Source organism: Hemicordylus capensis, chromosome 3 (genome assembly GCF_027244095.1).
Source record: "Hemicordylus capensis ecotype Gifberg chromosome 3, rHemCap1.1.pri, whole genome shotgun sequence".
NCBI lineage: Eukaryota > Metazoa > Chordata > Lepidosauria > Squamata > Cordylidae > Hemicordylus > Hemicordylus capensis.
This window is the reverse complement of record NC_069659.1, coordinates 129,674,957-129,697,276: the sequence shown is the minus strand read 5'-3', so window position 1 is coordinate 129,697,276 and position 22,320 is coordinate 129,674,957. Positions and strand designations below refer to the sequence as shown.

The window sequence follows — 22,320 nt, the reverse complement described above, 5'->3', positions numbered from 1 at the left end:
AACTGATTATGGTGGTCTTCTTCGGGTCTATTTCTGCTGATGATGTTCTACTTCAGTGAACTGTGAAAGCCAGAAATTTCTCTCTCTCGTGAACTTGCACTTCATCTTGCAATCCTAATGAACCATTAACCTTACTTGGTGTGTGTGTGTGTGTGTGTGTGTGTGTGTGTGTGTGTGAAGGTCCAATCCCACCCACCCCCAAACCCCAGTGGCAAGACTAGGCCCAGTCCCTCCCATCTTTTGTAAAGTGTGTAACAGCTTGGAGGAGGAAGAAAAGCATGCAAGAGTATAAAAGAAAGCAAAACCCTCCCTCTTCAATTATAATTAATGCATTGGTGAATATTCTTTTCTAGGTTTTCCTCTCTCCTTCTTTCCCAGCTGTTTCTAACCTGAGAAGGCCAATAATGGGTGTAGCGGATTCGTGTAGGCTGGAAGAATTTTTTCCTTTTCTTCCTGCCTCCTCCAGGTTAATGGATAATCTCCCTGACCAGTCTAAACCAGTTCTGCAGCATGAGGGAGACTTTAGTGCTGAGTCATCCCTTTCCTGTGCTTGAGAAGCAGACTGGCTGGTTTAAAAATCTTTAACTTTCTAACCCAGAGACCTAAGAAAAAGTTTCTGGTGAACCCAGAAATCCTGGTAGTTTAAAACGCTACCACCAAGCCACCTCTATAAAAATTCTTTCCCAGTGGGGTTTGGGGTGACTAGCAATCCCCATTTCACTTTATTTCCCCTTGCCAGTAGGCAAGAATAAAACCTAATGGTTCTCTCACAAGCATCTAACAATGGAGTTAATTGTTAATTTGGCCAAGCTGTCTTTGAGACACATTTTGCACCAGAGAAAACTTCCCTCCTCCTGCTGGGTCAATAATCAACCCTCTGAGGCTTGTAAGAAGAACAGAGAGAAAAAAACTTTTATTCAGTTACTACAGACTGGTTCCATCTGAGGCTTTTGGCTTTTTAGAAACACTAAAAAATGAATGGTTAGAAGAATACTTCAACAGCACCCAGATCTTTCGTGGGCGGTATAAAATGGAACTTTGTTACTCAGTTGCAAAGAACAGATATTTAGGACAATGAAAAGTACACACACAAAAGCAAAATAAATTCCTGAAATACAGTCTGACTAAGCAAACTGCTCCCTAGACTAAATTCCAAAGCCAAAAGCCCAGGCTTCCTTTCAAACTCCTGATGCAAATCAAGCCTCCTGCAGTCCAGTCTTACAAGGATTTACAGTCATCCTGCTGCAGCAAACCTCCATTGGCACATGTCCTCTGCGCTCTTCCAGAACAGACTTCTGGCTAGTATGCACTGTCTGCCAAGACTTCCTTTCTTCCCAGAAATTCCAGCAACCACTCTCTAGGTCCCACCTACCTGGTGTACAGATTGGTTGAGCCCTGGAGTTCACAGCCTGTCAGTCAAGACAAGGCTTCACTTCCTGTTAACTCTTTAGAGGGTGGGGAGACTGGTCACTACACTGGGTCACAGAGTATGATTAGAATTCCCATCCCTCCATACTTCCTGCCTTTCCCAGTTGTCCCCTTTCCCAGGGAAGAGAGAGAGGTGCAAAATGGTGGAGAAAGCCAGGAAGTGACAGAGAAGAATTTTCTTCTTCAAGCACCCTTCTTTTCTTCTGATCATTTAGCTCATTTCCCCCCCTCATATCACTTTATCTGTTAAACAAGAGATTCAAGGAGACTATCCCTGTTGCAGTATATGTTGGAGGTATCTAAAATATCGCCCTTGTAGCATTAACTAAATAATGATCCTTTTCATCTCCATTTCATCAAGACTATATTTTCATTCCCTTCTGTTACAGCAAATTTGTCATATGCTGTTGCTGCCAGTTTACTATTAATTAGCTAACAATTGCTGGTGGAAATGAACAGAAGTCAAAGGGTGCCAAAACAGCTACATTAAACAATAGCTGCTGCTGTGTCCAAATGAGGAAATAAATTTCTTCAGCTTCTACAACTGTCTTGACATATTTTGCTGAGGTTTATGCAGGATCATCATGCAGGTGGTTGCTGTTGCTGTTGTTCATAAACTAGACAATGTACATAAACAAAGCAAAATATACAAATCCTGCTGTTATATTACTATTCAAGTTAGACCAGAGAAGGGGAAGTGGAGGGAAATGGTAAAGGTGTGAAATCCAATTAAATGAGAAGCCACTGAAGGGGCTACATTTTATGAGACATTTCAATATACCAGCAAAAGTAGTTAGAGAGATGCCAAAAGGTAAAATGTCCCAATGGCATAAAAGAAGAAAGGGTGCAGTCAGGGAATGGGGCTACCCAGGATTCCTATTATACCCTTCCTATCCTATTAGCCACCTAATGGCACAGTGGGGAAATGACTTGACTAGCAAGTGAGAGGTTGCCAGTTCAAATCCCTGCTAGTATGTTTCCCAGACTATGGGAAATACTTATATTGGGCAGTAGCAATATAGGAAGATGCTGAAAGGCATCATTTCATAGTGCATGGGAGATGGCAATGGTAAACCCCTCCTGTATTCTACCAAAGACAACCACAGGGCTCTGTGGTCGCCAGGATTTGACACCAACTCGATGACGCACTTTATCCTATTGTATTATTTTAGACTACAATCCAATAAGCTCTGTTGCATTGACATCCTCCATTTATTTCAATGGGGTTCTATAAGTTGCTATAATTATAAAAGGGAACCACCTTTCCATTATTTTCCAGAAATACCTGTAGATTTAAACTCCCAAGATACACATTTTTAACTTACACAGAAAAGGAAATTTATCTGTCATCATGGAATGGGTGGAAATTCTGAAGCACCTAACACTGGTAGCTAAGCTCCCATAATTAAATCACAGCATTTTCAGAATCTGCCTTCATTTGCATAGTTACACAAAGATACATAACCTTTCTAACAAAAGTTAGAGGTTGCTGATGCAGGCAACTGGGCATCTTTCTCCATAACATCTTTAGCAAATGTTCACACTGTCTGGAATATCAACTTCTAGTAAAGAGTAATATATAACCCAGCTACTTTCTTTAAAGCAGGACAGTGACAGAAACACCTGCACCATTGCCAACAAAAGGCCATAGCAAAGTGATCTGATTTTGGAAGCCTCCATTCACTGGCGAAGCGGGAACGCCGGCGGCCTGTGTGCGACTGCCGCGGCAGCCCTGCTGACCCCGCCCCCGCGTCTGATGTCAGACGTGGGGCTAGCCATGCATGGCCCCTTCAGAAGTTAAGTTAAGGCTGGCACTGCTTTCACAGCGCAGCCCCGGAGTGGCTCTTCCCTGCAGGGAAGAGTCGTTCCTGGGCTGCATTCTGCAAAAAGAGCGCCACCTTTTAACTCCTGAAGGGGCCATGCGGCTCCTTGAGGAGCTAGTGAGGCTGGCGCAGCATTTGCAGCATGCAGCCAGGAGACTCTTCCCTGCCTTTGCAGGGAAGAGCCGCTCCTGCTCCCGAAAGGGTCGTGTGGCCCCCGCTTGGGAGCTAAACTAGCATCCCCGTGTCTGATGTCAGATGCGGGGGGGGGGTTGTCGGGGCTGCAAGACACAGCCCCTGATTGGTCAGCGGCCCAGGTTCTTTGAACCCATTGGCCCAATGGTGGCTCCGCCCCTGCCTCCATCCATGCTTGTGCTTATACCAGTGAAGTTTTAAAGACAACCGGGGAGGGTATTTTATCCCCGCAGCCTTAAAACTTTTTCAGGTGAAATCATTGGCACAGTTACTGTATGGTGCCCAATTGGGTCCTTACCCAGATCTGTCCCCCTTAGAAGTGGTGCAGTCTAAGTTCTTGAGAGCAATATTTCAGACACCCAAGTGTACCTCTAATGCGAGGCTCAGATTGGAGGCGGGTCTTGTTAGAGTTGAGGCCAGATGTTGGCAAATGGTGCTGTTTTATTGGCTGAGAGTTTTTTCCTCGGACACAGGGCTGAGCCACTTAGTATTAGAGGATTCTTATCAGTTGACCTGGAAGTGTGCTCTGAACTAAAAGATGACCACCTTGGGCCTCGATCAGTCTGCCCTGCTTACGCAAAGTTTGGAGTCAGCTAGGAAGCTCATCAAACAGAGAACTGAGGATATTGAGAGACAAACAGATATAACAAGGGTACCTGACTTTCAGAGCCAGGAATCAGTCAGATATAGTTTGGCCCCAGCATCCTACCTCACTGTCTTGGAGGTGCCCCCACTTAGAAGAGTTTTTACCCTGGCAAGATGCAATGCCCTGCCTTCAGCCCTCTTAGAGGGCCGATATAGAGGGATTCCCTTTGGGGAGAGGCTCTGCCCATGTGGTGAGGGTCAAGTGGAAATAGTCACCCATGTGCTATTGGAATGTTTGTTCTATAGAGACCTGTGTCGGGATCTCATTTACCCTTTGATAGTTAAATGCCCAGGTCTTGATTCTCCTCAGATGACTGACAGGCTGTTGGAAGGAAGTAATTCCTACGCCACCAGACAGGTAGCTAAATTTTGTAGTGCAGCCCTCCGTTTGCGGAAGAGCTTAATAATGGGAAAATAGGCGATGGATTTAAGGCCAGAGCAACTTGTAGCCATAATGTGGCTAGCTGCAGTTGGGCACGCAGGTACTGGTATCACCTGTATATCAGCAGTAAATCTAATGACAATATTTTCCCAAGCTCCTGAATTGTTTCACCCCTCTCAGATTTAGGAGTCGAGAAGGCAACTGGTTGAGTTTTGATTTGTGTGTAATAGCCTCATACGTAGGAAATACTGCTGCCTCCTTTATCTCTAATTATTTTAGTAGTATTTTCAGTACCTTGATCTATGCTGAGGAGGACTTTTAAAAATGTATTTGGCGTTAGTGTTTGCAATAGAAGTTTGATTGTCTTCTCTTTTACATTTGTTTTAACCTCATGCTGGTCGCTGACCGAAATAAAGAGATTGATTATTATGATTAAAGACAACTAAACTGAAGCTCAGGGTGGGAGATTCACTTTAGTATTAGTTCAATGAAATAAAAGGACTAAGGGCAATTATACTTGGTAGTTTGCTTATGCCAGAGTCAGAGAACATAAGCACAACCACCCCTTTCTAATGACTCTCTTTGGGCAACAGGATCTTTGTTTCTCTTTCAAAGTATGCTTTCTACTCTCAGGTATACATGGTAATCTGCTTAAGCTCTCAGTCTCTGGCATAAGCATAAAACGAAGTATGCTTGTCTATTTTAGCAAGGCCAACAAGCAACTCTGTGGGGAGTCATTGTGTCACACAAATTGTGCAAGAAGGAGGCATTGCTGGCTTGACTGTGTGAGCAAACCAAATGTGAGCTGCTAGTTGATCTGATCAGGATCCCACTGAAATAAGTGGCTGACATCCTGACTGCCAAAGCATGCATGTAAACAGCACCTCTGCACAAGCAGCAGGGCCACCCCCACCATTGTCACTTCCTTTAAATAGGTGTTTTTGTGCAACAGAGTCAGAGGGCACTAAACCCTCTGTCCAGTGGCGGCACCAGAAAAAGAAATCGAGGGGGTCACAGGAGGGGTAAAGTGCATTTATGGATGCATGAGCTGTGTCCCACATATTAGATTTCTGAAACAGAAATGGCTGGGGGTGGGGACAAGCCATTTTGAGTGGGGGGGCTTGCTACCCCTGCCACCCTTCCGGGGTTGCGCTTGCCTCTTTCACAGCAGAAACATTCTGCTGTGTTTCTGCTGCAGCAGGGGGCCTTGGGAGTGCAGGAAAGTGCTCCTGGCGAAGTGCCCTCTGACTCTGTTTCAGAAACACACCGGCATAAGGGAACTGACAGTGCTGTGGGGATGGCCCTGCTGCATGCTCGGAGGTACTATTCTCACTTTACTAGTCCAGATGTCAGCCAGTTGAACTAATGTGAGTAATCTAATGTCCAAGTCACAAGGATTGCAATTACATTTAGTTGTGATTAAAATTCACCGGACTGAACCCAAGGAATAAAATCTGTGCTTATTTCAGTTTAGATATCTGTGTTACAAGTACTGACTTTTCACCATCTGTCCTGCTAGCCTCTGTGTGTGTGTGTGTGTGTGATAATCATTTGCTTTAATGTATCTTAATTTCTTCCATTGAAATAAGACAAGATACTATATATAAATACAAGCTGATATGGTTTCACAGATTTGCAAAACAATCATAGACACATTTGTATGGAAGTAAGTTTTTTTGTTTGGTGGGGCTTACTCCCAGCAAAAATGTGCATAGGATTGTGGCCTTATTGCCAAAAGCAGCCACTATTTCTGCATAAACGGTTTCGTTTCCTCAAAAATGTTTCAATGTGAAGGCAAAGAATCTAAAACTTCTTTAAAATACAAGTGATTGAAAAACATTGAAAGATTCTGAGGTAGGGATGGTGAGTACATGACCTCAATTTTTACTGTAATGAAAAGGAAGGGAAGTGGAGAAATAATAAATATGTATCTCCTTGAAAAGTGTGCAGCTGTTTGCAACAGGTTAGCCTCAGGGGAAATTGGTAAAAGGGTACAAAACTTTAAATTCATATTTAAGAATTGAAGGCTACCATGCGTGCACTTTGCAAATAATAAATGTTTGTACCTTTATTATATATTTATTATATAGTGACTTGTTTGCATATATTAATTTATGATAGTGAACCTCATTGACTGAGCAAAGGCTCTCTTGCTCTGTCTCTCTGCAACCAGACAAAACCCTGTTTTTGCTTTACTTTTTTGCACAATAAAGCATTTACAAAAAGACTGCAAACTAGTTTATCATGCAATCACACATATGTATAGGGAAATCTAAAATAGCTACTTCGGGATCAAATAGCCACTTCAGGAGAACAGTTTTTAGTGGGGAAGTCTTTCCTGGGGAAAGAATTTATTCCTGCTCCACATGCGCTGTTGTCCAGTGACCCTATGGCTGCTTTTTGATGTAAAAGTGACATATCCATGCCACTTTCCATCTTAACTTTACTTGTTAATGATGAGTTCAACATTACATGTAGTCTGGTCCTCAGCTACTACCGAGACATCTTAACAGTGCAGCATGATCAAAATGAGGAGTATGGTGAAAAGAAAGCTGAAAAGGAAAATCAGGTGAGCCACTTCACTCCAGAGTGCATGGAGATCACTCAGAACCACAATTCTAGAAGCCCAGTGAGATTGTATACCCAAAAGGAGGAAAGGTACCACTAAGTCTAGGAGGATGCCAGCATGGCTAACAGGTAAAGTCAAGGAAGCCATAAAAGGGAAGAAGACTTCCTTCCGGCCCAAATGAAGAGAGCAGAAAAGAACACAAACTATGGCAAAAGAAATGCAAGGGGACAATAAGGGCGGCAAAAAGAGAGTTTGAGGAACTTTTAGCTAAAAGTATCAAGGGGAATAACAAAAACTTCTTCAAATACATCAGAAGCAGGAAACCTGCCAGGGAGGCAGTTGGAGCATTAGACAATGAGGGAGTGAAAGGGATTATGAAGGAGGATATGGAGGTTACAGAGAAGCTAAATGAGTTCTTTGTGTCCGTCTTCACGGCAGAGGATATTGAGCATATACCTGTTCCGCAATCAGGCTTTTCAGGGATGGAGGCTAAAGAACTGAGTCAGATAGAAGTGACAAGAGATGGAGCCGGGTCTCACGATCAGTGAGACTTAGTTTGTGCAACTAAGTGGGGAGAGCGGGCTGGATCGGCCCCCCACATGATTGCTGGCTCTGTGACAGAGCTAGCGGGTGCTGCGGAGTTTGGGGGCCTCACGGCCGCCGGAAAGTACAGTATGCCCTGCGCAAGCGCGCAGGGCATACTGGGGAGACCTCCAAGCTGGGAGTCTGCTTTTCAGCCTCCTGCTGGGGGTCTACTCATAAGTAACCATGGCGTGGAGCTGCTCCACGGCTATTCATGATTTTAAAAACCGGGTTTGCAGAGCACTCGCTGCGCAAACCCGGTTTTAGGGGTGGGCTACTTGAGCGGGTTACCTGCTCAAGAACCACCGGGCACGCAGCCAAGCCCGATGGTTCTCACGATTGTACAAAATCGGGCTAGTGGAGGCTAGCCCGATTTTCTACAATTGTGTGAATAGCCTCGTGGTGTTCTAAACCGTGTGGAAAAATGGAAAACTAGCAAATCGCCAGGGCCAGATGGTAGCCATCCAAGAGTCCTCAAAGAACTCAAATGTGAAATTGCCGACCTCCTTGCTAAAATATATAACATCCCTGCAATCGGGCTCTGTTCTGTACCAGAGAACTGGAAAGTAGCAAATGTAACATCGATTTTCAAGAAGGGATCCAGGGGCGATCTGGGAAATTACAGGCCGGTTAGCTTAACATCCAGTCCAGGCAAATTGATGGAAGGCATCCCCAAGGAAAAAATTGTAAAGCACATAGAACAACAGGCTCTGCTGGGAGTGAACCAGCATGGCTTCTGCAAAGGTAAATCTTGCCTCGCAAACCTTTTGGAGTTTTTTTGAGAGTGTCAACAAGTGTGTGGATCAAGCTGATCCAGTTGACATAGTATACTTGGACTTCCAAAAAGCTTTTGACAAAGTTCTTCATCAAAGACTCCTGAGGAAACTTAGCAGTCATGGGATAAGGGGACAAGTACATGTGTGGACTGCTAACTGGTTGAAAGACAGGAAACAGAGAGTAGGTATAAATGGAGAATTTTCACAATGGAGGAAAGTAAGATGTGGGGTCCCCCAGGGATCTGTGCTGGGACTGGTGCTTTTTAATTTATTCATAAATGATCTTGAAGCAAGGGTAAGCAGCGAGCTGGCCAAATTTGCAGATGATACCAAACTCCTTCAGGTAGTGAAATCCAAACCTGATTGTGAGGAGCTCCAAGAGGATCTCTCCAAACTGGGGGAGTGGGCGACAAAGTGGCAAATGCAGTTCAATGTTGGCAAATGTAAAGTGATGCACATTGGGACGAAAAACCCCAACTTCAAGTATACGCTGATGGGATCTGAGCTGTCGGTGACTGACCAGGAGAGGGATCTTGGGGTCGTGGTGGACAGCTCGTTGAAACTGCCCACTCAATGTGTGGCAGCTGTGAAAAATTCCAATTCCATGTTGGGGATCATTAGGAAAGGGATCATCTATAATAATATGGTAGAGCGTGATCCCGTGCCTGTCTTCGGCCCGTGTCTTTCTCGGCCGTTCTGAGCATGCGCGGAGTGCATGCTCAGAACGACCGTGAAAGATACGGCCGTCCAGACACGGGCAGCCATGTTGTTCAGCGGCAGGGGGACCGAGAAAAGCAGAAGCAGCAGCGGGGGAACTGGGAGGGCTGAGGCGGCAGCGAGGGAACTGGGAGGGCTGTGCCAGCAGCGGAGGAACCGGGAGAGCAGCAGGGACCAAAAAAAAAAAAAAGCTGGGAGTGTTAACTGAAGCAGGGGGACCGGGAAAAACAGAAGCAGCAGCGGGGGAACTGGGAGGGCTGAGGCGGCAGCGGGGGAACCGGGAGAGCAACAGGGGCCAAAAAAAGAAAAGCCGGGAGTGTTAACTGAAGCAGGGGGACCGGGAAAAACAGAAGCAGCAGCGGGGGAACTGGGAGGGCTGAGGCAGCAGCGGGGGAACCAGGAGGGCTGTGACAGCAGCGGAGGAACCGGGAGAGCAGCAGGGACCAAAAAAAAAAAGCCGGGAGTGTTAACTGAAGCCGCGGGGAGATTAGAGGCGGCAGAAGTGACCGGCCTGAGCGCAAGGGGCGGTGACAGCGCACCCGGCTCGGCCGCAGGGAGGCAATGTTGAAAAGCCCAACCGCCAGGAGAGGAGCAACGGCAGCAGCGGATCCGGCTCCGCCACGGCGGGAGTCCGAACAAGGCGGCGGTGGCCACGGCGGGCCGGCTGGCTGCGCTGACGGCAGCCACTGCGGCGGGGCAACTGGCCCCGATGGTGGCGGCAGTGGCCTCAAGGAGACTGGGCCCGCTGGCGGCAGCTGCCACGGCGGGAGACTGGGCCCGCTGGTGGCGTTGGCCACGGTGGGAGGACTGGGCCCGCTGGCGGTGGTGGTCGCTGCGGGAAGCCCGGAGGCGGCAGCCGCGGAACCAGACCGGCCGTGGGAAGGGTAAGGGAGCCCTGAGGTGGCAGGGGGCCTGAGGTGGGAGGCCTGAGGTGGCAGGGGGCCTGGGCTGGCTGGGGAGGCCGGCGGCAGCCCCGGATGGCGCAGGCCCCAGCCGAAGGAGGCGGTGGGCCCGGGTGGGAGGAGGCGGCAGTTGAGGGCGCAGACTAGCGCCCTTTAAATTAATGGGCTGAAAAATACTTGTTGAAAATAAAACGGCTAATATTCTAATGCCCTTATACAAAATGATGGTGCGGCCACACCTGGAGTACTGCATACAATTCTGGTCACCATATCTAAAAAAGGACATTGTAGAACTGGAAAAGGTGCAGAAGAGGGCAACCAAGATGACCTAGAGCACCTTCCTTATGAGGCAAGGCTACAACACCTGGGGCATTTTAGTTTAGAAAAAAGACGACTGCAGGGAGACATGATAGAGGTCTATAAAATCATGCATGGTGTGGAGAAAGTGGAGAAAGAGAAATTATTCTCCCTTTCCTATAACACTAGATCCAGAGGTCATCCTGTGAAATTGATTGCCACGAAATCTAGGACCACCAAACAGAAGTACTTTTTCACATAACGAATAATCAACTTGTGGAATTCTCTGCCACGAGATGTGGTGACAGCCAACCACCTGGATGGCTTTAAGATGGGTTTGGATAACTTTATGGAGGAGAGGTCTATCATCAGTTACTAGTTGGAGGGCTGAAGACCACCTCCAGCCTCAGGGGCAGGATGCCTCTGAGTACCAGTTGCAGGGGAGTAATGGCAGGAGAGAGGACACGCCCTCAACTCCTGCCTGTGGCTCCAGCGGCATCCAGTGGGCCACGTGCGAAACAGGATGCTGAACTAGATGGGCCTTGGGCCTGATCCAGCAGGGCTGTTCTTATGTTCTTATTAGTTAAAGGGAAACAATCTCACATGTGGTAAATCTTTGCAATATATGCATGTGATGAAGAAGGCTCTTGCCAAAAATCCCCAAACTTGTTACTTTCTATTTTCAAGTATTTAAATTACAATAGGGCTCTTTGTTGTTCTAGACACATTTATTTATTAGATTTATAAACCACCTCAGGGTTTGAAATTTAGTAATATTAGCAGTTTGAGTGGATTAAAATCGAGTTTGTAAGGTTTAAGATATATGTTTTGAATTATTATTATAGCAAGGGTTAATTCTATAGTTGGGGATTCGCGAGGAGGTGTGAGCGGGAAGTCAACATTTGTGTAATGTGTTGTGAATGTTAAGATATTGTTAAAATCAATAAAAATTTAAAGTGGGGAAAAAAATTATAAACCACCTGATATAAAATATCTCCAGGTGATCTACATAACTTCAGAAATATAAAAACAGCCAACAATTAAAAGCAGTTTTAAAAAGTTAAAATAATATTTAAAAACAAATAACTGAAAGCCTGAAGAAAGATGTGTATCTTTTATACAGAAGATAAGAAGATTTTATATATACGAGATAAGAACTTTGAAGACTGCAAAGCTGGCAACCATCTTCTTTCTGTTTGTTTGGTTTTTTAAATAGAAATATGTTTATAAGCTTGCAAACCAAGGAATAACCAGCTTTTCTTTACCTTTCAGGTTCTAAACAAAGTCAAAAGGGCCAACATCAGTCAAAAATTATTGTCCTTGGTCAGGCATTCCTCTAATTCTTTATTACAAAATAAATATTGAATTAAGACAGTTGGTGTGTTGCTTTAGTGTAGTCCACTTCAGATGTGAAGAGCAAAGGACATTGTACTTGTATACACCACTCAATGTGGGAATGGAAGTCCTGCCTACCAGCACATCCGTCATTTGCCTCCCTCCCTCTGCTGCTCATGTCTACAGTGTTTGTCTGAAGAGGCGAATGCTTTAAGCGTGATGCCAAGTGCTTCTATGATTGGGAGGCTTGGGTGACAAGCCTCCAAATCATGCAAGTCCTCAGCATCACAGAGCATTGGCCTCTTCAGACAAATGCTGTAAGCATGAGCAGCACAGGATGAGGGGTGAGGGGACTGAATGATGTGCCGGCAGGGTAGGACTTCCCTTCCCACTTAGGACAATGTATGTGAGTACACTGTCCTTTTCTGAGTAAAGTCTAAATGAGAGTCAAGTTATTAAGAAATGGGAGCCATTAGAAAGACTCTGAGGCTCTTCACACAATTAGTGTGAAGAGCTGTAAGGGGGTTTGCGGGGAGAGTGAGCTTAGTCCGCTCTGTCTGCAGACGATCAAGAGGCAGCCCTGGGCGGCCAAATCGGCTGCCCATACAACTGTCGGCTCCATCACGGAGCCAGCGGGTGTTGTGGGGATTGGGGGCCACGCGGCTCCCGGAAGTTCCAGGATGCCCCATGCATGCACGCGGGGCATCCTGGAGAGACCCCAGAGCCTGGGAGACTGCTTGCAGCCTCCCGGTTGGGGGTCTACTCATGTGTCGCCATGTGCTGCGGCAGCACACGAGCAAAAAGATGAGGTTAACAGAGTGCTCGCTCTGTTAACCTCGTCTAAAGTGAGGGGTATTTATGGAGGCTAGCTGCCGGGAGCCATGTGGCTCCCGTTGCAGCACACGATCGCCCAAAAGCAGGCTAGGCTCCCTTGGCCCACCTTTGGTTGATTGTGAGAAAGAATAGCCTCATTGGCTGATATCCATGACCAAATTACCCATGAGAGGTCCCACTGAAATAAGACTACATTTGTGTATGCATGCATGCATGTGTGTATGTACATGTATGTATTTAACATATTTATGTACCACCATCAAAGTCTCTAGGTGGTTTACAACATGACAGGACTAATATGATATGGATATCAGCCACTAAGTTTGTAATAGGTTAGTAATGGGCAGGAATCATGGATGAAGGGGAAATGCTGCATGTTATTCAGCTGTTAAGTCACAGAGTTGCTGGCTCACATACCTTGCAGTGAGTTGCCTGTCTTAGCAACAGGTGAGTAACAACAACAACAACAACAACAACAATTAATAAATATATTATTAATAAGCTTTATTTGTAAGCTGCCCCATAACAAATTGTGGCACTTCTGTGACACTTAAACCCTGATGACATGGTCCGCGAAGGCAGGGAGGCTCCATGCCTACTAAGGAGTTGTCCTTGCTCTCCTACTGCTATGCCCATTATTCCCAGTGGGGGTTACTGCAGGAGTCCAGGACACACTCCTTAGTAGGCATGGAGCCTCCCTACCTTTTCAAACGGTGCTAACAGGGTTTAAGGTGTCATGGAAGCAGCAAGCTCGCCTATCGCTTAGACAGGCAGCAAATTGCATGGTATGGAAGCCATTGTCCATAAATAAAGACAGCAAGACACCTTATCTACAAATTAATTCATATGCACAGCCACTAAAACACATTAGAATCCCTACTTTACCAATAAAGATTCCTTGAAAGGATGAAAAAAAATGGATTGCAGCACTGGCATGGAGAAACTCTATATCCTTGGGCTATCAATGTGGTAAGTGGTTGTCAGACATTACAGCACCATGCAGAGTACTGCCATGAAAAATTGTTATTTCAGAAGCCTTCATGTGAGGATGGAACATCTGAATTGAATTCAACATGGCAGTAACCTAGAAGGATTTTATCCCATTAACATTTTGCCTGGCCACCCACCTAACAAACTACTTGTACTACTGTGGAATAGTTGATCCTCATGTCATTTGGCAGCAAGATATTAAAAAACCTATTGTGAATAAAGATATAAAATCCACAGGCAAGTTACATACACAGCAAGCCTTCAGTTGTTGGCAGGAGCCCATCAAGTCAGCTTTGACTGAAGCAGAAAAATTGCAAAGGGTTTGCTGCAAGTTACTGAAGCTGTATGCATGCACAACCTTTTCACGTGTTAAAGGATGGGAATTATAGTCAACATAATGCTTAATGTTAACCTTGTGGAAGTTGTCTCGCCCCCTTATATCTGGTGATCACACACATATGATGATTTGTTTTCTAGATTGCTTGGTGCTAAAGTATGGATATACCAAGGGTAATTATGCCAATAGTAAAAGTAGTTCTCAACAGGCAGGTTCCTGGCCAAAGAAAATGCTGGCCTGCACAATGTATGATAATTTAAACTGCAAGGTAACAACCAGGGAGAGAGAAGCATGCCAGCAGTTCAGATTACAGCCAATGCTTCTTTTTTAACAGTCATAATATGATACTTTTAGCAAGGTTCCTAAGTGGCAGCGTAAGATGTGTAGATGGCCTGTTTGGAGGACTGACACCTAGACCACTTGGTTTTTGTAAATAAGATCTTGTATTATAAATGAATTGTAAATTGTATTAATACACACAAAGCTCTTCATTATTGTAAATAGGATTTCTGTGTTAATTTCTGTGTTGCAAAGGTCCCTATGTTGCAAAGAGAGCTGGCAGGGTCAAAAGTTCATGGCTTCTGCTCAAGCAAGATTCAGTTAAAGATGATGCAATATACTGAGGCGATTCTCACGACCATCTGAAACCAGGCTAAGGTTGCCTAGCACAGTTTCAGCTGTTCATGTGCTGCAACGGGAGCTGTCCGGCTCCCGGAGGCAATCCCGCTTAAATGCCCCCCTTAAACGAGGTTAGCAGAGTGCACGCTCCACTAACCCTGGTTTTCTGATCTTGTGTCAGCAGCCACAGCGGACACACTTGGGGAGGCGGGAGGGGCACTCATGTGGTGCATTACTGGGGCTCCAGGGTCAGGGCGCCACACAGCGGCACTTCCCTTCCCCTGACCTCTGGAGCTGCCGGATGAACTGGGCTGGGTGCTGGAGCGCCAGAGCAAATCCGCTATTCATTTGGGCGGGTAACGGGCCAGTGATCATCTGCGGGGAGAGCAGGTCAAGCCTTTTCCCCCCGCAACCCCCATTTTGGCTCTACACACAGATTCTGAGTTCATTTTGGAGGGAAGGGGAACTTTGATGTAATTGGTTGCATTTTGTAAAATGGCGGGAATATAAGTTATACTGATTGGATTGTTTAAAAACTGTTAAGCGAAAGCTGTGTATAAAAGGGGGATGCTTTTAGCATAGTTCAGTGTAGTTTTGGAAGTCAGCAGTAAGAGTTCAGTTTGGAGATCAGAGTGTGCATGTCAGAGCTGAGAATCAGAAAACAAGCAGTACAGTCAAGAAACTACATTGGACAATCTTGTCGCTGAGTCCAGTTGAAGATTTGCTAGCACAGAATGAGAGAGAGAGTGCTGTGGCTATAGCAGGTATTGAAATCACTTACAGGGAGTGGAGACTCCTGATAAGGCCTGAAATCACAGAAGAACCAGGCTGGATTGAACCCCAAGTCTGTAAGTGTGACCAGGACCTAAGACTGTACTAGGAACAAGCCAAATGGCTGCAAAGGCTGAGGTAACAAAGCAGTGGGGAGGATTCTGCTAGGCGCCCATTTTAGATCGTTTAATTGGATGCATTTTCCACCCTTTTATTTCATCCTTTATGCTCAAATAGTAATTGTTTTGTTTTCTAAAAGATTCTGCTGTATAAAGAAACTAAAGCTAATGTTTTAACCTGACCAAATTTTTCCAAAAATAAATTATATTGTTGTATTTAAAGATTAGAAGTTTTTGTTTGATTGTCTCCACCCCATGCCTATAAGACTATCCACTCTATTGAGGTAGTTTTTGTTTCGTGATGGTGGTTTGTTATTCCAGCAAAGGTTGAAGGGCTATTTTAGCAGACACAGTCATAGCAAAGAAATGTGTATTTGGTGGCAGCAGTAAATAATTGCTATCACGGGACTGGTGAGATTGGTAAGGATCCTCCACACGTGGTATCACACAGTTGTGATAGACAGCTGTTCCTCCACAGCCTGCCATGGACATCTGCGGTGAATTGCAGTGATGCCAAACTGACAACTTTGCTAAACTGACAACTTTGCTGTAATCCAAAGTGAACTAGGTGAATTGGGTGATTCAACTGATTCCTCCCTTCTGCCAGATAATCTCTGGTTGTTCTAGAAGTGTAGTTCAAAGGAGTTTGGAATCTAACCCTTTTCTGGGATAAGGGTGTATGAGAGAGCCTGGGAAGTTTGGGAAGCTTTCCACAAGGAAGAGAAAGTAAAGGCCTGTCCCCTGTGTACTGGAGTCGCCCTGACTTTTCTTTTAGTGACTGGTTCTGGCCAATTACCCAGGGCTCATGGAAGGGTGGAGGCATGGCCCACTAGATATGTTTTTGCCAATACTGAGGGGGAACACAGCCCCCACAATTCCAAGGCCATAGATAAGGGCAGACTGAACCCTGGGGAGTCATCCAAGTCATAAGAGGTTGATGGGAGCATGTGGAAGTACCAATCATATGAAGAACCAGCATCCCCATGTGAGGGCTGTGCAACCCCTTGCCATTGGAAAGACCATGACTTCCCCCTCCCCCTTTTTGAGCAGTCACATTTGTATGAATGGTGGAGGTGATGAGTACAGCTACAATTGGTGTCTCCATCTGATTCCTACTCAGGTGTGAACCAACTGGTAGCCCCACACACTTCAACTGATGATCTCTTGGGGGCCAATAAAGTATGACCCAGGCCAAGGAGTCCCAATTACAGTGGCCTGCAGAAGGGATTATGAAGACAATTTTATGTTGATATTAGAACAAATCTCTTTTGCATGAGTTGGTAAAACAAAGAGATAAACATATACCCATTCCTTCAGAAGAGGCAATGGCTAACATCCGGACTAACACTGCATGCATGCAGCAAAGGAAGTGAGCGTGAAGGTGCTGTGCTCCTGAGTAAAGCAGGACAGGGACTCACACACTGGGGCAGAGGCACTCTGACCCCCAGACCTTGGGATCCTGGTCCATGGCCTCCAAGGTCCAGGGGGGCCTCCTGCCACCACCCCACCCCGCCACCATGGTGCCAAAAAGTTCAATAATTCTAGCTTGCATGTGTGCAGCTGAGGGTGTGGGGGGTGAGCCAAGCAGGCCTCCTGGACCCCCGTGGTGGTGACAGTGGGCAGAGTGGGAGCGGCTGCTGGGTCTGACCATTCGGCCCAGTGGCCCTTGATAACTGTGAGCCATTCCTGCGCGCCTGTGCAATTAGAATAGAATGTTGCAAGCTCATGAGGTCGGGGCATGCGACACTCTATTCCAACTGCTCCAAGGGCCACTGGGCCGAGCGGTCAGGTCCAGCAGCTGCTCCCACTCCACCCACTGCTGCCACCACCAGCACCGGGGGGGGGGGGAGCTCGGCTCACCACCACCCCCAGCCACGCAATTGGTGGCTAGAATTATTGAAGTTTTCGGCGCCGCGGTTTGGCACCGCAGGACAGCAGCAGCATGCTTCTGGAGAGGCCCTCCACAGGAGGCCTTAAAAAAAGGGGGGGAGTTTCCCTTTAAAAAAACTTTTTAAGAAACTTTACCTTTTTTTTAACTTGCCGCTGAGGGGGGCGAGGCCCTTCACTGGGCAGGGAGATTTTCACTGATCTCCCCATCCCTCTTAAACACTATTGGCCACAGTCCTCAGGGACATACTTCTGCATGCTTTGCTGCGCTCATGCATGGATATCAGCCACTAGGAGCAGGGTAGACTTTAAAGGACTGAAACTGAGACAAGACAACCTTTAACCAAATGATTATGGATATTAGCAAAGGAATTCTGTCAACAAACATATCACATTCTGGTTGTTGTCATCATGCATGTAATGATGAATTCTTATTTTGTAAAATGGAGCCTGGACCTAAATAGGGGCATGCCAGATAAGGAGGCTTTTCTCATGACTGCTGGAATGCAGGCTAAGGGAGCCCAGCCTGCTTTCCAGCAGTCATGGGAACCACCGGGCCGACAGGCGAGCCCAGTGGCTAGCCTGCTTAATCTCCCCCCTCCCTTAAATCGAGGTTATCAGAGAGAGCAGTCCGCCAACCCCATTTTCATGATCATGAGTCGCTACAGCATGGCTCTGCGCTGCAGCGACTGACGAACAGACCCCCGACCGGGAGGCTGCAGCAAGCCTCCTGGCCTCAGGGGTCTCCCTAGAATGCCCCATGCACTCAAGTGGGGCATCCTGGGACTTCCGGGGGCTAGGCTGCCCCCGATCCCCACCTCCCCTACTGGCTCCATAATGGAGCCGGTAATCATATGGGTGGCCAATCCAGCAGCCCATGGCAGGTTCCGTGCTCATCTGCGGGGAGAGCGGGTCAAGCCCATTCTCCCTGCAGAAGATTGTTCATTTGGAGAGCCTCATGCTATGGCATTGCATTTGGGGGAGTGGAATCAAAATTTCAGTGTGACATTGAGAACTATTCGACATTGAGAACTATTTTAAAATATTTGCTTGTTGGCATTTGACTCTTTGGTAATTGAGTCAAATCTGTCCCAATGACTTCAGCCTGTTAGCAATATGGATTTGGCAATGCAGATGCAATGCATATATCTGGCAGACATGTTCATACATTCAAAGTTTCTGAATTTGAATTCTGACAAGAATAGCAAAAATTCCTGGTGTGGTGATACCTCTGTGATATTTGGAGGAACTTAGCTTGAAAAATGAAATAAAGTTACTCTTTCATCTGATATGGCATCTCATACATTGACCAATTTTAGAAAAATGCACACATTCTATCAACAAGATAATGGAAAGAAAGATATTGAACACTACTGAAATGTTTAAAATTGATACATATTGCATTATAGAAAAGGGAGAGTGAAATTCTGAATAAATGAGATCCTTAGAGAGCGTCTTCCAATTTTGGGGAAGAAACCATGGTCTCGCGCATAAGAACTGTGTGAGAGACAGTTCATGTCTCATTAAAAAAATCATTAAAAGATTTTATGATACTTTGAGATAAATTCAATGTATTCATGCATTTCTAAACGTTTAAATGGTGTATTACCATTTAACTGGTTACATTTATTTTGACTGTGATACTTGCTTTTGATAAATGTGTGTATATTTTGATATCAACAAACAACAACAAAAGAAACCAGAGGAATTCCAATCTAGAATCACTGTCTGGCATCCTGATAAATGCTGCACTTTTGCAAGGATGTTGTGCTAGCTAGTTGTCTATGTCTGGAATTGGTGCTACAGACTAGTGTTGTACTAGCACAACCATGTTTGTGGTTGTTCAGCAAAATGTACACACCCTATGGCATGCCTCGTATGCTCTGCTGGGAACTTTTGCGCAAGGATACAATTCCAAAAATCCCCGTGATCTAACACAGCTACATGATCTTCGTGTACTAGCACATCTTATTCATTGTGCAAGCACAGTGTTAATCAGAATGTTGGCCACTCACGCTCAGAGGATGTATGGGTATGTTAAACATTCTTTTTTGCTTAACAGTGAATCCACTCCTATAATCTGTTTGACAGTACAGTCAATTATCTTCTTGGCCTTCTTGCCAGGCAGTAGACTATGAACTATAAATAGTTTTAATTCGCTTGAGAGGGAAATTTGTGATAACTGTAATTTTGTAACATTGACTGAAAATAAATGAACACTGCACTCCAAAGATACTTATAGATAATTTTAAGAAATCACAAATTAATGCGTTGTGCGTATTTCTGGTGCTGTAGAGTTACTTGGGGAACGTGACTTAAAGTAAAGTGACAGTTCAACAGTACTGTAATAAATAATCATATTTCAAAGAAGAGAAGTTTTTTTCCTGGGAAGCTGCTGGCACACAGCGCACTGTTAAAAGAAAAGGTATTGATTCCATCTATCCATACCTCAAGTTGGATTAAAGTTAGAGCAGGAGATTGTTCAACAACTTGAAGCATTTTATACTGAATTGTGTCCCTCTAGTGACCCTTCAAAAGAAGATGCAAGTAAATAAGAAAGCCCTTGGAACTGGAACTTAATATGCAGTTCAGTCACTGGGTGGGTTCAAGTCACTAAAAGTAGTGTTGGCCCAAAGTTACCCAACACCACCATTTTCACAGCAAAAATGAGGGACATTTCAATAGTTTCGTGGGGTCATAAAACACAAGGAGTCTCAGGCTGTGCTCTTTTTTTGTACAGAAAATACCACACCTTTGAGACCAGTGGTGGTGGCAGCACTTCCCAATGGGTGGCTCCTACTGACTGCCATTTCCCACCCTGGAATGCACCCAGAATGATGCGACATCATAACCACATCCTTCCCAGTGGCTGATATCCTGAATAACGCTGCGCTTGCACAAGGCTGTTATGCTAGCTACTTGCACTAAGTCTAGAGCTTGCACTCCAGACCAGTGTTGGGTTAGCACAAGCATGATTGCACATGCACAACAGGTATGCAAGCTGTGGCACGCCTCATATGTTTTAAAGGAAAATCTTGTCCTATATTGCAATTTTAGACAATCCCCATGCCTTTGCACAGCGCGCGAACTTCTTGTGCAAGTGCAACTTTGCTTATTGTGGAAGTGCAGCATTAGTCAGGATGTCCACCAGGAAAACAAGTGGTAATTAGCAAGAGTCAGCTGCTGTTGTTGCTACTGCCACCCCCCACAGAGGTGTCATATTCTCTTTATAGGAAAAAATAAAGATAACACACACATACCCCCAAAATGTACAGTAGATTCACAGGTCCCCACCCATGAAACTACCATGACTGGTCTCATTCCCAAACCCTCAGTTGTACCCAAAATACATCAGAAAGCATTTCAGTAAATTATTTGAATCACTGCTAAACAAAAAACAACACTCACTGTTTCAGTGCTAAAGAGGTTTCAGTGCTAACAGTCACAGAAAGAGTCGAGATCTTCAGTAAGGTAGACAGCAACTTTTGGCACATTTTCAAATTTCAATGGCATTGAGCTGCCTTAACCAATTTCCATGGCAGCTGAGATCTCATATGAAATTGAACCTCAGTTGGTTCTTCCTCATTAGAATAGACAAAAACTTTTAAAACTGCAGCATTGATTCTGTACAGCAATGCAGTACAGCAATACAGTAAAGTCATTCACACAGCCACAACTGCTGGGCCTGGGGAGGGCTGGGAGGAAGACAGGAACTTATCTGTCTTCTCCCCCCCCCCCAATGATCCTCACTGCTCCCAGCCCTGCCACGCTGTGCGCCCACACATCCAGCATACAAGCATAGTCCTGGAGGGGTATGGGGAAGACCCAGCTGCATGATATCCCACAAAGTACTGCATCAGGACTGTGGTGCATTGTGGGGAGTTATGTGCTGCCAGGCACTTTTCCCACCTGGCTCTTGGAAGCCTGCCAGCAGCCCAGGCTTCCACATGACCAGTCAGTAAGGCAGGAGAACACATGCATGCCCTTCTACCTCACTTTTAGTCCCGGTACAAAACCAAGACTGCCCAGTGGAGGAGTGCTAGGATTGGGACCAATCCTGCCAGTTCTCATGATTAGCCCTATCCGGGCTAGTGCTAGCCTACCTGTGTAGGGCTGGTCCTGAGAACGACCTCTGCATTGATTTTGCCAAATAAATTATTATTATTTTCACAGTCAGTGCTGAAGAGACATTAATCTCTTTTCCCAAACAATTAATTTTTCTTCCACTGAGGTACATTTTGAACTGTGAATTATAAAGAACATAAAAATTTAAACACGACAGAATGTTTGCCATGTATTTAATAAGGACTTTTAATTTACAGATGGCTATCCTAAAGAAGAAATGATTTACAGGTGGAGAAAAAACTCAGTAGAGGCTGCAGACCAGAAATCTTGGAGACTCTATCAGTTTGACTTCATGGGTCTCAGAAATAACTCTGATACTTTGAAAACATCAGCAGGTAGGTATGCCACAATAAAAGTAATAATCTGTTCTGTTGGAATTCAGTACTCCCATTGCTCTATCATTAAAACTTGTAAACATGGATCAGAATTATCACCTGTAATTCATGACACAGACGTCCACTGCTGTCTACACATACATTGCATGGGAGTGGCAAGGAAGAGACAAAGGCTGAAGTTTTGTACATACTTTCTTGAGAGTAAGGCTAGGGTTGCCACATGTCCACGATTGGCCTGGACAGTCCAAGAACTGGACGTCCTGTCTAGGATATTGGGAAAATGTCATCCTGGATATGAAATATCCAAGCATTTGAGTGGGAAGATTACTTTAACAATTTTTACCCATTTTTCTGGTGCTTATCTCCAGGTATTATGGCTACATGATGTCAGTGTTTAAAAGCCCCGTATTCTTACCCTTTCTTTGCTGCTGACTGGCTAGTTTGGTTCTCTGTATTTGGTTCAGCTACCGCCTTCCCTTTCTTTCCAGATCATCTCTATAGTTAACAAGGGTGGTAGTGGGCCTCTGGATTTAGCTGTGAAGTATATGGACAGAGAGAATCCTCTTTTCCCCTCGTTGCATTGGTGGGATCCCACTTCTCTCTAGAACAGTGATTCTCAAACTTGGGTCCTCAGGTGTTATTGGACTTCAACTCCC

The 22,320-nt window shown here is 45.4% G+C and overlaps 1 protein-coding gene and 1 long non-coding RNA gene across 13 annotated transcripts in view; one reads left to right on the top strand and one right to left on the bottom strand.

Annotated features, from left to right (window-relative positions):
- Positions 1-22,320, top strand: part of GABRG3 (gamma-aminobutyric acid type A receptor subunit gamma3) — a 578,435-nt gene that overhangs the window by 474,108 nt on the left and 82,007 nt on the right. For all 12 annotated transcript variants that reach the window (XM_053304388.1, XM_053304387.1, XM_053304386.1 and 9 more), the window contains one exon: positions 21,527-21,664. In XM_053304388.1, the coding sequence (XP_053160363.1) occupies positions 21,527-21,664 (138 nt within the window). The remainder of the gene's footprint in view (positions 1-21,526; positions 21,665-22,320) is intronic.
- Positions 1-22,320, bottom strand: part of LOC128348767 (uncharacterized) — a 79,799-nt gene that overhangs the window by 25,877 nt on the left and 31,602 nt on the right. The window lies entirely within an intron of this gene.